This window comes from Electrophorus electricus, chromosome 24, assembly GCF_013358815.1.
Source record: "Electrophorus electricus isolate fEleEle1 chromosome 24, fEleEle1.pri, whole genome shotgun sequence".
Classification (NCBI taxonomy): Eukaryota; Metazoa; Chordata; class Actinopteri; order Gymnotiformes; family Gymnotidae; genus Electrophorus; species Electrophorus electricus.
Window position 1 is genome coordinate 5,134,452 of NC_049558.1, and position 14,148 is coordinate 5,148,599.

General features: G+C 42.7%; 2 protein-coding genes across 6 annotated transcripts in view; both read left to right on the top strand.

The window, feature by feature from the left end:
• Positions 1-50: 50 nt before the first annotated feature.
• Positions 51-3,499, top strand: ccnq (cyclin Q). The gene is made up of 5 exons (XM_026998200.2): positions 51-519; positions 664-847; positions 944-1,076; positions 1,170-1,388; positions 2,299-3,499. Exons 1-5 carry the CDS (start codon positions 390-392, stop codon positions 2,386-2,388), a joined length of 756 nt encoding a protein of 251 aa, XP_026854001.2. The 5' UTR covers positions 51-389; the 3' UTR covers positions 2,389-3,499.
• A 4,192-nt stretch (positions 3,500-7,691) lies between these two features.
• Positions 7,692-14,148, top strand: part of atp2b3b (ATPase plasma membrane Ca2+ transporting 3b) — a 35,727-nt gene continuing 29,270 nt past the window's right edge. For 3 of the 5 annotated variants that reach the window (XM_026998193.2, XM_026998195.2, XM_026998196.2), the window contains exon 1: positions 7,693-8,196. The gene's annotated coding sequence lies outside the window, so the exon portion shown is untranslated. Of the gene's footprint in view, positions 8,197-14,148 lie in introns of all 5 variants that reach the window. The other 2 variants (XM_026998197.2, XM_026998194.2) reach the window with 2 other exon arrangements.

Sequence of the window (14,148 nt, forward strand, 5' to 3'; positions counted from 1 at the left end):
TACCTTATGGTTTGACCTGCTTGTACATGAATTTCAGCCGAGCAAAACAGCTGGGTGACGTCAGGCTTTTCACACTATGTTAAGCTAACGCTATCTTAGCTAACTAACATTACCTAAATTTGACTTCTGTAACCAGTGGCCCGATGGCTAATGGTGCATTGTGGTGAATTTCTGTCTAGCTAACAAAAGAAAACTGGATCTCATCACAAACGCCAACAGCATGTTCATGTTATTTAGCTAACGGACTAGTGTGATAGCTAGGGCTAGGTAGCTAGCGTTAGCTATCCTAGCTTTCTCGGTCAGTGCGAACATCTCAGTCACCTAGACACTGAGCTGCGTAGGTTAGCTAGTTGGTAAATTAAACATCTTTAAACAGGTTTGAACTAGTCATGGAAGCGGCAAGATCTGCACATGTCTCTGGACCAAGGGAACAACGTGGAGAGGAGAATGCAGATGGAAAGGATTCCAGTAATGATGCCAAAACACACTTTCGAGTCTGTCGCTTCATCATCGAGACAGGTAAGTTAGTTAGCTAGGTGCCGACTTTTCTGCAATTTCCTAGCCAATAGCTAGCTAGCTGTTTTAGCTATGTAATGTTAGCAGAATGACAGCCTACATTGCAAGCCGTAAATGTAGCTAGCTAACTACTCGTGATCATTGCAGGAGTGAAACTGGACATGCGGTCTGTACCTGTGGCCACAGCTTGTGCACTGTACCACAAGTTCTTTCAAACAGCCAGCTTGCAGATCTTTGAGCCCTACCTAGTAGCCATGTCCTCCATTTACCTTGCGGGTAAAGTGGAAGAACAGCATCTCAGAACAAGGGACATCATCAACGTCTGCCACAGGTAGTCTAGAAGTCATAGGTTTTGCGAGCATGTAACAATTATGATGATGCATACGTTTTCCTTTTATTGTTACTTATGAAACTATGCCTGTCTTAGATACTTTCACCCAGGAAGTGATCCATTGGAGCTGGATAGCAAGTTCTGGGAGATGCGGGACAGTATAGTGCAGTGTGAGCTGCTCATCCTCAGACAACTCAACTTCCAAGTGTCCTTTGAGCATCCCCACAAGGTAGCGGACCTCAGGCTGAACATGCTGTTTGATGACTGCGAGTAACCTTTTGTACTTGAGTTAATTTCCACTCCTGTCTGCCTGTGGTTGCAGTACCTGCTGCACTACCTACTCTCTGTGAGGAATCTACTGAACCGGCATGCCTGGTCTCGAACACCCATAGCTGAGACAGCCTGGGCTTTGCTCAAAGACAGCTACCATGGCCCAGTATGTGTGCACCATCGGCCACAGCACCTCGCACTCGCTGCGCTCTACCTCGCTATGCACACATATGGAGTCCAGGTCCCCGGAGGGGAAAGGGAGTGGTGGCAGGTGAGGACATTTACAGAGGGTCGTGAAGATGCATTCCAAAATTTATTGCCCTCTCTGGCAGTGGGTTTACCTTATATAATACAAAAAACAGAGGAAAAATTAAGTATGGATGTTTTCTTTTTTGTTTGTTTCTCTCTCTCTCTCTCTCTCTCTCTCTCTCTCTCTCTCTATATATATATATATATATATATATATATATATATATATATATATATATATATATATATATATATATATATAATTATATATTTTTTTATTTATTTTTGTCAGTAATTATTTCTTGTTTTGGAACTGTCCTTGTCTGCCCATTTGATAAGGCTTTTGCATAGAAGTGTATACAGCCTATGCTTTATCAAATTCATGTTGCATCATGTGATGAGGACACAGTCTGTCACAATGTCTGAAATTTCAGTAAATATTGGTCATGTGTATGTTTGAACTTTATACTTTAGTGCGTGACTAATCATTAGTGGAGATGACAATTCTTTGTGAACAGATTCAGCCAATACAGATCTGATCAGGATGGAAGCAAAGACACAAAAGGCAGTATGGCATAATGGGTTGTAGTCTAGTTAGTGACTGTAGCCTTCTAACATTTCTTATAATGGAGATGATGGAGAGCATAGGATTTAAATTTGGATAAAAAATAAAATAAATGTTCAAAAGAAATCAGAAAAAAATATTGTAAATGAAACTGGATAAGGTAGTTGTTGCAACATACAAGCTCTTTGTTTGGAGCTCATGAATTTTACATCATGGATCAGCTTTCGGTATCAATCAACCATATAGAAGAAACCTCAGCCGAGTTCCAACCACATATTTACAATAGACATTGTCCGATTTTGATTTTCACCTAGTCAATCTTCCCAACTCTATTGGTACTCACATGCTAACTGGTTTGTCTCAACAGATTCTGTGTGAGGACATTACCAGAGCTCAGATCGAGGCCATAATGACTGAACTGCTTCAGCTCTATGACATGGAGGCCAAGTGCACCTGAGACAGTATTAACAGTGAAACAGGCCATACAAATGCAGCCTGGAGCCGCCTTTTCCTCTACAGCCTCCCCTGGGACCTCCAGGGCTGTTGGTCCAGCTCATGGTCTGAATTCCAGACCTGGTCCTTCTTGAGCACCTTGTGATTCAGAATACTACAGCTGGACTTTGCTGCAACCAGTGAGGTCGGCCTGCACCATCAAGCAGACAGGAGGCAGGGCATCATGGTGTGGTTGTGAGAGTCTCCAGGTGGCGGTCTTAAATCCAGGGTTTGGCCACAGCGCATCAGTCAGTTTCCAAGCCCATGCCCTACTTTTTTGTACCTTGTTCCATTTTCTCAGGAAGGCAAAAGAGAGAGAAAGTAAAGTGTGAGGGTGAAAAATTGAGTGCCGCAACAGTGCCAAGCTATCCCTAGAGCTGAACTGTGACTTGGGATATAGTAGCCAAAATCTGGGGCAGTGCTTTGATATTTTATAATTTAATTACTCTCTTCCTTTCCCATTAGACCATATCCCTGTGGTTCCCTGAAGTTATGTTACGGTATAGTGTGATACTGTAAATTGTGGTTGTGTCAGACAGGTTTGGGTTATGTCATACTCCTAATTGGCTCATTAATCCAAGTTGTTTCTTTGACTGTCACAAGGCTTTAGAGACAAACAATGCTATGAGTGTGTACGTATTAATGTGTAGTTTGGCTCTAAAGACCCAGAGAGTGTGCTTGGTGTAGTCAAACTGCCCCCTATTTGTCCCTTTAATGATTAAAACTTTTGTCTGCTCTTGCTGAGTCACCCACAGCCCAAGCAAATTTTGCTGCTAGTAGAGAATACCTACTGTCTGATCAGGTTATTCTAGCGCATGCAAACTGTCCCTGCTCTGGTGATTTAAATAGTAATTGAACTGGCTAAAAGTTGAATTTGCTACTTTACAAAAGCAGTAAATAATTGCATATTTAACGTATTTGGAGTAAGACTACTATAGTTTCAAATTAATCCAAATTATGCTTTTATTCCACCGAGCCTCTACAGCAGTTCAATGTGTTTTTTTAGGAGTTGTAAGTCAAATACTCAATTATTTCACCCCATTTCAATACATAATAAAATCATTATAACTAAGTAATTATTTAATATTTGGAATGTTTGATTTTAACTGCAACTGAGGCATTTGAAGGGGAAAAAAATCACTAAGCATTCGATGACATCGATGACATGATATTTTTTTTAAATCTCATGGATCTTGTTTTAATTGAATGTTTTCAGGGTATTCCGTGTTACAACAAGCTAAACACATGCTCTACTGCTCCTAGAGAAACTGGAAAGTGCAGGTGTGTCTCAGTAGAGGAGAGAATGTCTGATATGTGTTGCAGTAAATTTTCCTAGAGCTCACAAACAGAATCAGATGAACTATGTGCTGGGATTTGAACATATTCCTTAATCTCCTTTAGGACTGCACTTCTTTTTGCTTGCTTGGGGGAACTTAGCTGGTGCATGAAGTGAAACAGCATGCTGAATCCAGTCTTGGCAGGAGCTTCACTGGGTTGCCCATTTACATCTGCTGCCACTCAAATCTTTTCCTAGTTATCACTGTCAAATTATGCAGACCAATTTACACTTGCCCTCAAATGTGAATTCTGAGAGTGCTGCTTTTCTTGGCTGCCACAAAATTTTCAATAACCTCTGATTGCTTTGAGTATTTAGTGTTATTACTCACATAAAACAAAAATTCCAAATTCACTTATCTAAAGTATGCCTTGACCCGGTCTTTTTTTTTTCTTCTTTTTTTTAGAATCTTACGGGTCAAATTAACTTCAGGTGTACTCCTTTAGACCATGGCTCCACTTAATGTATCAATGAGTGGAACATAACATAACATGTTCAAATCACATACTATGCCCTCTTTATCAGAGTACGTACTTCACTAACCTGTGAAGTATAGGCAATTTACGATCAACTCTATAAAGTATGTGGTTAAATTCCGTACTACTGAAATGAGAAGATATGACGCGCTCGTAAAATGGCTAATCTGCTGTGTAACCTAGCTAATGATAGTTGGCACATTTTAAATTAAATACATTTGCTTATGGAATTTATAAATGGAAATGTGTGGATCTACTTTTTTAAATTTATAAGCATAGCCAGAGCTGATGGTGTGCAATACTTTTTTTGGCCACTGATTGCCCTAGTGCTGCTTGGCCAAGTGTGACTAAGTGTGCCCTAACTGCACTTAGTTTTTTCAGTGTGGCATCCAAGTCCTTTTAAGAATTCTAGATTATGCAATTTTTGCAGCATTAATCACTTAGTCATACTAAAAAAAGGTGAATTATAGTTTGGAAGTAAGTGATTTCAAACACTGCCACACAGCAGTAAACTTTTGGCTTTTGGACTATTCAAATCATTTCAATGTCTCCAAATATTTGAGGTTTGTTTTTATAGTATTTTAATTCCTGAAAGAAGAAGAATTTTATTTAACTAGGAAGAAGTGTTGCAGATTATACAAAAGTTGTTTGCTTGGAAGTGTTTTTAAAAAATTCGAATAGATTCAAGCTATATTTTAGAAGCCAAATATTAAATAGTGCCTTTATATGACCAAGTTGCGCTGGCTAGTTTATAGGCACACACAAGCATCCCCCGTTTCTCTGTACGCAGCCTAATGCGGGGTGTTATGAATTATGGAGAGAGTACATGTGCAGGCGGAATCTCTCCCATAAATAAAACATCAGCATGGCCCTCGCTATGAAATAAGAGTGCTGTGAATAGGAATCATAGCATTGACTGAGAACCTTAACCTGTCTCCTACTCTTTTCTCGGTCTTTCTCTCTTTTACTCTTTCTCTGTCTTTCTGTTGCCTTTTTCAGCCCTCTTTTTTTTTTGTACATTTAGGCTGTTGTTTCATTTTCTCGTGCATACTCTATGCAGGCGCTTCCTCCCATAGAACTAACTGACTCATGCTTCTTTTGTCCATGGGGTGTTATTTCTTTTTCTCTTCTTCCCTATCTAAAGCTTCCATCCCTCTCTTTTCCTCTACACGCTCTCTCTTCCCTTCTCGCTATCCGTTTCATTCCGTCTCGCACACTGAATCCTTTCACCACTTCCCCTGCCATTCATATTTTCTTCCCATTCCATTTCATTCAATCCCTAAACACAGTCCTCTCCTCCTCTCTCTACACTCATCTGACATCTTTGTCGCTGTCTGTTGTCAGTCTGAGGAAGCTCTTCTTGCATTTGCCCAGTTCACGTTGCGTGCTGCATATTCTAAAACTGCTTTTTCTGACCCTTTAAGCAGTGTATGCCCACAAAAAAACAAACAAACAAACAAAACAGCGTATATTGCACTATTTTCAAAATGGTTATACATGTGAGAAAAAGACACTTAGTCTCATTATAGAGGCAATAAAGCCTGAACTCTATAGATGTGCTCAGGTCAAAGGCTCATTCCTATAACTGGCCAATTTCACCAGTGCCCTCAGTACCATCTCCTCTGCTCCCGTTTTCCCTCTTCCTTCCCAAGTGAGCCGAATCGACTCGCTTCCAGACAGGGAAAATCCTGATGCCTGATTCAGCGGGTGTGGGAACGAGAGAGAGGGAAAGGAAGAGTAAACTGCACTAAAGTCTCTGCTTTAATTGCTTTAATTGGACCCCAGAAGGTGCTGAACTTGGACACAAGGAAGAGAAAAACGTTAAAATGAGAGGAGAGACGCAACATAGGTATAGCTGTAAGGTCCAGACTCAAACAACCCACCCAAATGCCACATAAATATAACCCTACCATTCCTGCAGAAAATGCTGTTGTAACAATTTGTTTCTAAGATAATGAAGTCCTAATTTCCTTTTGAACAATTGCACAGGGAAATGGATGAGGCCACCTGACAGGAAATGAAGATAAACAAGAGTTCCTCAAGTTGCAAGGGGATTACAGTAAGTGACGCATTATGGCGTCATTCCCTCTTCAAAGGCCTTGCATGGGCTGCGCTGTAGTGTGCAGGAAGCTGCAGAGTGCTGTTTGAAGCGGAGTGAGTGACAGTGAGACACGGGGCTGTCTGCTCAGGCTCCTGGTGGCTGCCTACCTGCAGGGCTAATGCACAGCTGCTCCCAGAGGGAGCAGCATCTTCCTTTCAGACCATCGCTTCTGAATTATACACAACCACCTGCGCCCACCCGCTAAAGCTGAAACTTCACTACGCCGTACCAGACACACCTTACAAAAATTTTATTGTGAGAGGGCGGGACGAGGCATCAGAGCATGCGTGCATGTGTGTTTAGGGCTGGGTGATTTCATGCATGTGCCTCGAGCGTGTCCAGGTGAGGCACTGCCTGAGAACGGGCAGTTAAATGCATCGTTTTCTGGGAGTAGGGCTGCAGCTGTCTGTGCTACAGCTCAGCACAATTCTTGGTTCCAGTGCGATTGCTGAAGTAGTCTAATCAAAAACAATGCACGAAAGCAATAATCCTAATGGAACTGTTGTGTGTATCTAAGACCATGTCAACATTTTCATGTTTGTGTGTGTGTGTGTGCGTGCGTGCGTGTGTGTGTGTGTGTGTGTGTTTGTTTGCATATGCACAGGCACATGTTTGCATATGAAGTCTGAAGTAGCACACTTGAGCACTCTTGAGCAGATAAAAGCTCTATTGGTCTCTTGCATTTGAGCTGTAAGATTTGAACCCTGCTTGCTGAGAGATAACAAGACTATTAGACCTGTGTGGGTGTATGAATTTATGAATTTTAAAAAATGCAGCGTGAGAGTGAGTCTTGTGGCAGAACTCCTGAGTGAAACAGGGGACTTGCCTCAGTAGTGTGAACAAGCATGGGAGAAAGCCTGGGGTAGGTGGAGCTGCTTTAGTCTGACTTCTGTTTCAGTGCCTGCCTGGTAGTACAGACTGTACAGTCTAGGACATCTATTTTGTTTAGTTTGTTTTAAGAACACTGTGCAAATGCACTCAATTCCCATGAATGTACACCCAAACCTGTGTCTCAGTTAATCTTCCTATTCAAATGAATGAAGATTGTTTTTATGTTTTAGACTTCATTCTGATCTGTCATCAAATTCTGTAAATATTTCACCTCACTTTCACAATTACAGCGCCATAATCACCTGTAAATTACCATTGTACCGAATAGTGTATTATCGTGTTCACTAAGGTAAATAAGCGCTACAATTTCTTCTTTCTTTAACGGGGGGGGGGGGGGGGGGGTGGGTAGCGGGCCGTGTGGTGTGTTTTGTGCGTTGACGTGATCGCACTGTCAGAGAACAGAGTGGGAGGGATTTAAGGGCTGGAGCCGAGGCAGGGGTGGGGAGAGAGACAAGAGAAGTAGAGTGTCCCCCCTCCTACCCGTCCTCTCCATCCGCGCATAGCAGCCCGCGCGGATGCTGCGTCCAAGGTCCTCAGCGCGCAGCTCAGCAAGGGGGCTCTCATCACATCGCATATAAATCCAAAATATCGCATCGCCACGCTCAACCACATCTTTGATTTACACTTTTAAGAATAAGAGCAACAGCTGTTTCTTTAACAGCGATCACAATTCTTGTCGCTTTTTTAACAGTGCTGGAGCAGTCATCCTAATGCTATGTCTTCATCTTTTATATTTTCCCTCTGCGGAACCTCAGTCTAACCAGGCAACAACTGCACTGTTTTAGGATCAGATTTCCTATCCACACTAAAACACTGCTGAACATCTTGATGGCAAAGGACTACATGACAGGAAAATACTAGGTAATTTAGGTCGCCACTTATTTATTTTATCTTTATTTATCTGAGACAGAACTCAGGAATTTCCTTTTACTCCAGCAAAACGCGTCGATGTCCTTGGAGCATGGCCTGGTGAGTCGGTGCATTTGATATTTACACCAAACCTAAATGCGCTCGTTCTGGTAGGAACTGGATATTCATTACCACTAAGGTCGATAATGTGTGCTTTTCGTTGCCGTGCCTGACAATTCAGCAACGTCCTTTTGCAGATATTCTATATCCTCTATAAGATTTGTCATTTTTTCTTGGGGTTAATGAGAACGGCCAAGCTCGTATAACTACTGCATCAAAGCACAGCAGGCAAAACATGTCACTGTGAAATACGAGGCTTCATATGATGCTTACTGTTATTTAGCAAGACGTTCCCTGTGATAATTTGTCCTTCTTAATAAATGTCAAATTTCCTTACAGAGGTGACTTTTTCCGGCAATTATCATTATTAATGTATTATAATATACCGTATTTCCCCTCTGCATGGTTTCTCGTTGTGCAATGCCGTTTATAAGGTAGTGTATTATAATGTTTTTAAGCATGACTATGCATTAACACAATAATATCCTGTCACCTACATGATCGCTGCTTATATATTCATATCTGTGTGTTATATCGCCTTTATGCGGATTACCGGAGAATGATATGAAGGCAGAGCAGGCGACAGGGGAAGCGGTACAAGCGGAACGCTCGCACTGTTACTCATACCGGTAACCTTGCGGAGGGGGCATTGCGCCTGTGCCGGATCTGAGTGGCGCACACTCCAAAGCACATCCCTCTGCTCCATCGCGCCATTCTCTCACATGCAGCTCATCATTATTTCAGTCTGCAGCTTCTTACATCTCACGAAGTAACGTGGACGAATGTTCTGTAGCCTTGCTCGGGCTGGCCTTGGTAGTTTTGTCTAAATAGCTATTGTCCTCTGAAGGTGACTAGTAAAGGTCATTTTTATTTTAGAAAACATTGCGATGCGGTAAGACAAACCTCACGTGGGTCAGCACGGTGACGACAGAGGGCTCCATTAACTTCAATGTCCAAAGTGAGCGAAGTGTTCTGGTTTAATTCGCCCGGAAACCGCGAGGACTTTTTTTTCATGACTGCAAGGTGTGCGTGAGTACTGGGTGTGGGACGAAGGACAGTGGGAGGGGGATGTTGTGTTTGAGCCAGGCTGAAGACCGTGTATCGGGTCCATAAGTCGACACTCGTCTCTGATTGGCGGTTTATGTGAGATCGTCAAGCTAGGACCCCCGTTGCTATTGGTTTACATCATTTTTGAGGCCTCGAGGGTGCAAGACCAGGGATTATTGAGACGAGACCTTTCAGCATTAATTTTTTACAAGTGACTTAAGAATCTGTTCATTCTGACTGAATTAACAAATAAAATTCAGTTATCTGCCATGTGTTTTCCTAAGCGAAAAAGCAACGCCTAAATTCTAGGCAAGTGTAATTGCTGAAAGAGTCAGAGTTGAAGCAGGCCTGTAGTTTGGCTGGGGGCCTGTAGTTATTTGCTACTCCCTCTGGGGATGCATGTTTGTCAGTGTGGGTCAATGCACCCAAACTGTTTCAAAGTGTTTCAGTAGAGATATTTCTTTACGATTCCCTCTGTTAGAAGCATCCTTCACTCCTGTTTCGTATAGGTGTGATTTTGGGTCCTACATTACAGATTGATACTAAGAGAACAGGAGTCTTGCTGTTTATGAGCAGCTTCAGGCACTATAGAAGCGCATGTTCCCAAACTCGACATAAAAGTGCTTAAAAACCTTAGAGAAAGTGAGGGTGCCCCAGTTCCCTGTACAGGTTGCCCTACTTTGAATGCTTTCCTATTCGGTGATGGTTAAAGGGGACCAAGGTGGAGTCTGAACAACACTCGCTGAACTCGTTCTATTGTGGATAGGAACAATTACATTGGGCAACAAAATGTAAACTTTTTTTGCTCCACAAACTAAAAAGGTGCACCTTACAGTATTTTTTATGCTGAATTTGAATCTGTTTTTAGAATATAGGCCAATCCATTAGGCATGGTTTTTAAGTGACAAGTTTTAGAATAAGTATATATTACTCATTCATAAATATGGCTGTTATTACACTTAAGATTTACAAACATACTTCAAGAATGTACGATGTATAATTTTTGCATATATTTGGCCTCGGGAACATTCCTCTTCAGCGCCCAGCAATAGAGAGGATCCACTTTTCCATATACTCAATCATATGTGAGTAAACTACAATAAAAACTATGGGTGACAGCCTGCAAAAATGCATAAGCAACTCTTTTTTTTTTTGCATGGAACAAAAGCTTTGTTAACTAGTGTTATAGAGCTATATAAGCATGTGTTATAGTAAGTTTGAAAAGACTGGCATCACTGTGACCTGAATGCAGCTGATAAGTATTTAGTCAGTATATGGTCTCATATACATTGGGTGTTACTCCCCAAGCACTGTAACACCTAATGGATATGAGTATCACTATTTACAGGATATATATATATAAAATTGCGATGTGTTGTGTTAAAAGATTCATTGTTTGGGCAGACCTACAGAATGGTCCACTTTGTAACTTTTAACTAAAGGAGTAACTTTCAAAAGTGTCCATCCCATTCAGTGGCACATTAAGTGCATCCATACCCTTTCGCCAAGCAGATAGCCGTTAATAAGGTAAGGCCTTCTGTTCCCAGAATAATGGAGCGTGCTCTTGTGGCGTATTTGTGTTGAGTGGCCCGTGCAGCGCGGAGCGCCTCTGTAGGGTGTGGCTCATGCACTTTTATAGTCGGTCCCGTCAAGATTGGTGTGGTTCCCCACCTCTTCCTCTTGTTCACCAGACGAGTAAAGGCACAGAAGCAGGTGGTCAGCATCGCGCGGGTGTGACTGACTCTTCGACTGGGGCCTCGCTTCTGCTCCTCTGAGGCTGGGGGGGAGCTGAGCCAGCACTGCAGGGCGTGAGGGAGGCATGAGGGAGGAGGAAGGCATGAGTTGAGTGTATCTCAAGAAGCAAAGAAAGAGGGCAGAGGAAGGCAGGGCTCAGCTGTGGGGCTGATAACATGGCCAGAGAGGGGAAAGGGGGACAGCCAAGGTCGAGTGCACTCGTCAAGCAAAGAGTAATGTCTGTCTTATAGAAGAGTATATGTCATGTCTGTCTTATAGAAGAGTATATGTCATGTCTGTCTTATAGCACTTGAAAGGGTTCCTTCTCCAGCTCTGTGCAGTAGGATAATGCGGTAGATTGGAAAGATCATTTCAGTGTGTGTTTCTTAATTTTTTTCCTTCATGTGATAACCCTCTAATGCTGACATATACTGTGTATGTATTCAACAAATGTGATTATGCAATTAAAAAATATAAACTATGTTTATATTTAGCCACTGAAACTGTCATTAGTATGTGTGGCTTGTGCTCAGAGTGCGTTCACTCATATCATTAGGGCAAAGGTGTACGAGCATGAGAGACATGCTTGAAAAAGTACAGAACAAACAATAAATGTAAACGATTCGGAATCATGAATCTGAGAACATCATACATTATCATAGCTGAACATTCCCAGACACGGGGAGCTGTTGCAGCTGGAGCTTCTCATCCTTCACCTCCTGCTGTGGGAGCATATCCGCTGTGTCCACAAAATCACCTTCATCTGTCCCGCTGCAGAGACGGTGCCTCCGTAAACTGCCCCGAGAACCTGTCCTCCTGCACACAGCCGTGTTAGCTGCACACCCGCCAGCCCGTGCGGGGTTTGCCTGTGTCCCTGCCAGCCTGCCCTGACACGGCACTTATGAAGTTTACTTTCTGCATTAGCAAAACAACAAACTTGGCAATTAGATTACTTGACAGTCAGGATGCGGAGTCATGTGTTTGAGAGCTGCACGCGTTTGTCATTTTGTAATAACTCTGAAGGGACCAAATGGCAGACTAACCCCACACAGCAAAGCTGCGCAGGTGAACGTCCCTCTGTAACATTCCTCTTTGTTCCATTTTCGGAAACGGAACATCAGGAAGATCAGGAAGCAGCCTCACAGCAGGGGCCCTCTTGTCCTAAAGAAACTCCTTCTGACAGTGAGTTACTGTCAGGAATCTAATTCCTTAAGATACCTAATGTCTGCTTAGATTCATCTGTGGAACAAGAAGAAAAGGCCCTGAAATATTGCCCTGGCCGCAACACTGTTTTTAGCTTTTGCTCCCCAACTGTTCCCCTGAGAGTGGTATTCGGTTTATACACATGCGTTTTGATTTGGCCTTCTGAGCATGGCAGTAATTAAAGCCTTAATCAGGAATTGCAGCATTCTAGCAGGTTCATTTTTGACACTGTAACAACTGGGCCTTGCGAGCAACAGCACAAGGCTGCAATCATTAAAATGTACTGCGTGCGTATTTGCAGTGTCCTCGTTTAGTAAGCCCTTAGGTGACCATGGCACTGTTTTGGCTCGTCCAGATCGGAGCTGTAAGGCATTATGCATGTGATGTCTCATCATAACATGATGGGTTTTTCTTGTGTGTGTGTTTTTGTCATTACTCTGTCATTAGTTTTTTTAGAAGCAAGCATAAAGAGTGTGCACTACCTCTGTACTGAACACTTAAACTGGCGAGACCCATGATGAACAGTGCAGTATTTCAGGTGAACATGTCCCCAAGGGCAGATGGTAGATTTGATTACTCTACAGATGTGTAAAATAGTACAAGACTAGGGTGCTTCAAAGAGAACGCCATTGTTTCCCACCAGGGCAAATGAACTCCGAGGACCTTGGATGTGGGTTTGAAGGCCATCATGTGTGTGCTGTGGTGCATGATGTACCCTGCACCTGACTGTGAGTGCAGATGTGGTGATGAGGTGTAAGAGGCCTTACATGTTCATCGGGCAAAATTCCAACAGGAAGTCATCCCAGAGATGTGCAAAAAGCTTTAGCGCATCTGGACCTGCTTGTTTTGTTGGTTTATTTTTTTTTTTTTTCTTTGTCTTCAGCAGTTAAGATGTGCAATGGGGCTCTGTCAGCGTTCTGGCTCTGTAATTAGAATTGAAGTGAGCAGCACACTGACTCATTCCCCAACACTTCTGTTTCTTCTTTTTTTTTCTTTTAACACCAGAGTCTTTGATTTTGAATTTGGGCTCTGAGTAGAATAGTCAGCAGTCACATCCTGCTGCTTTCTGTCAGATGAGGTGTCCTATTGTTGCATGCTGTTGGCTATGGACAGAAAATGCACTGGTGGAACCGCATCCACATCCAGTCATGTCGCCTGTTACCTTAACTGGGGGAGGTGCTTCAGTTTTAATAGTTGCTTGCCACTGATCAGAAAATCTATATTCATGGTGAACACATATAATGTAATGAATGATTATTATTTTGGGGCGATTTTTTAAACTGCTTGAAGAGTATGTTCTGTGTGTAATTTGTGTGAATATGCATGAGCCTGTGTGTGTATGAGTGTGCGCTTGCACAGTCGTGTGCCACTGTTATTTGTTTTTTTTTAAATTTTATGCACATTATGTAAGGCTCTGGACACTTTATGTAATACTGCTCCCCTCTGTCTGTGTCCCAGGGAGCTGCCTGGAGGCCTCCTACTTTTCAGCATGTATGCTTTTGTCAGAAAGGTTGGAGACCTGGGGCATCTCACAACGAGCACATGACCAACAGTATATCACCTACTGGAACTCTAGCACACCCTGGAAAAGGTTTGAGAAAACAAATCAATATGAATACTCAGCATAATCTGCAGCCCTCCTGCCCACAAAACCCAGCTGCAGTGCTGTTAACCTGTGGCCCACTAATGGCAAATGGAACCGCTTTCATGGACTCTGGATGGAATGGATTTCTGCAAGTGACTGTTAACCCTACAGGCTTTGCACACGCAAACACACACACACACACAACCTGTGGCCCACTAATGGCAAATGGAACCGCTTTCATGGACTCTGGATGGAATGGATTTCTGCAAGTGACTGTTAACCCTACAGGCTTTGCACACGCAAACACACACACACACACACACACACACATAAACGCGCGCGCACACACACACACACACACATGCGTACACTCACATTTGCAA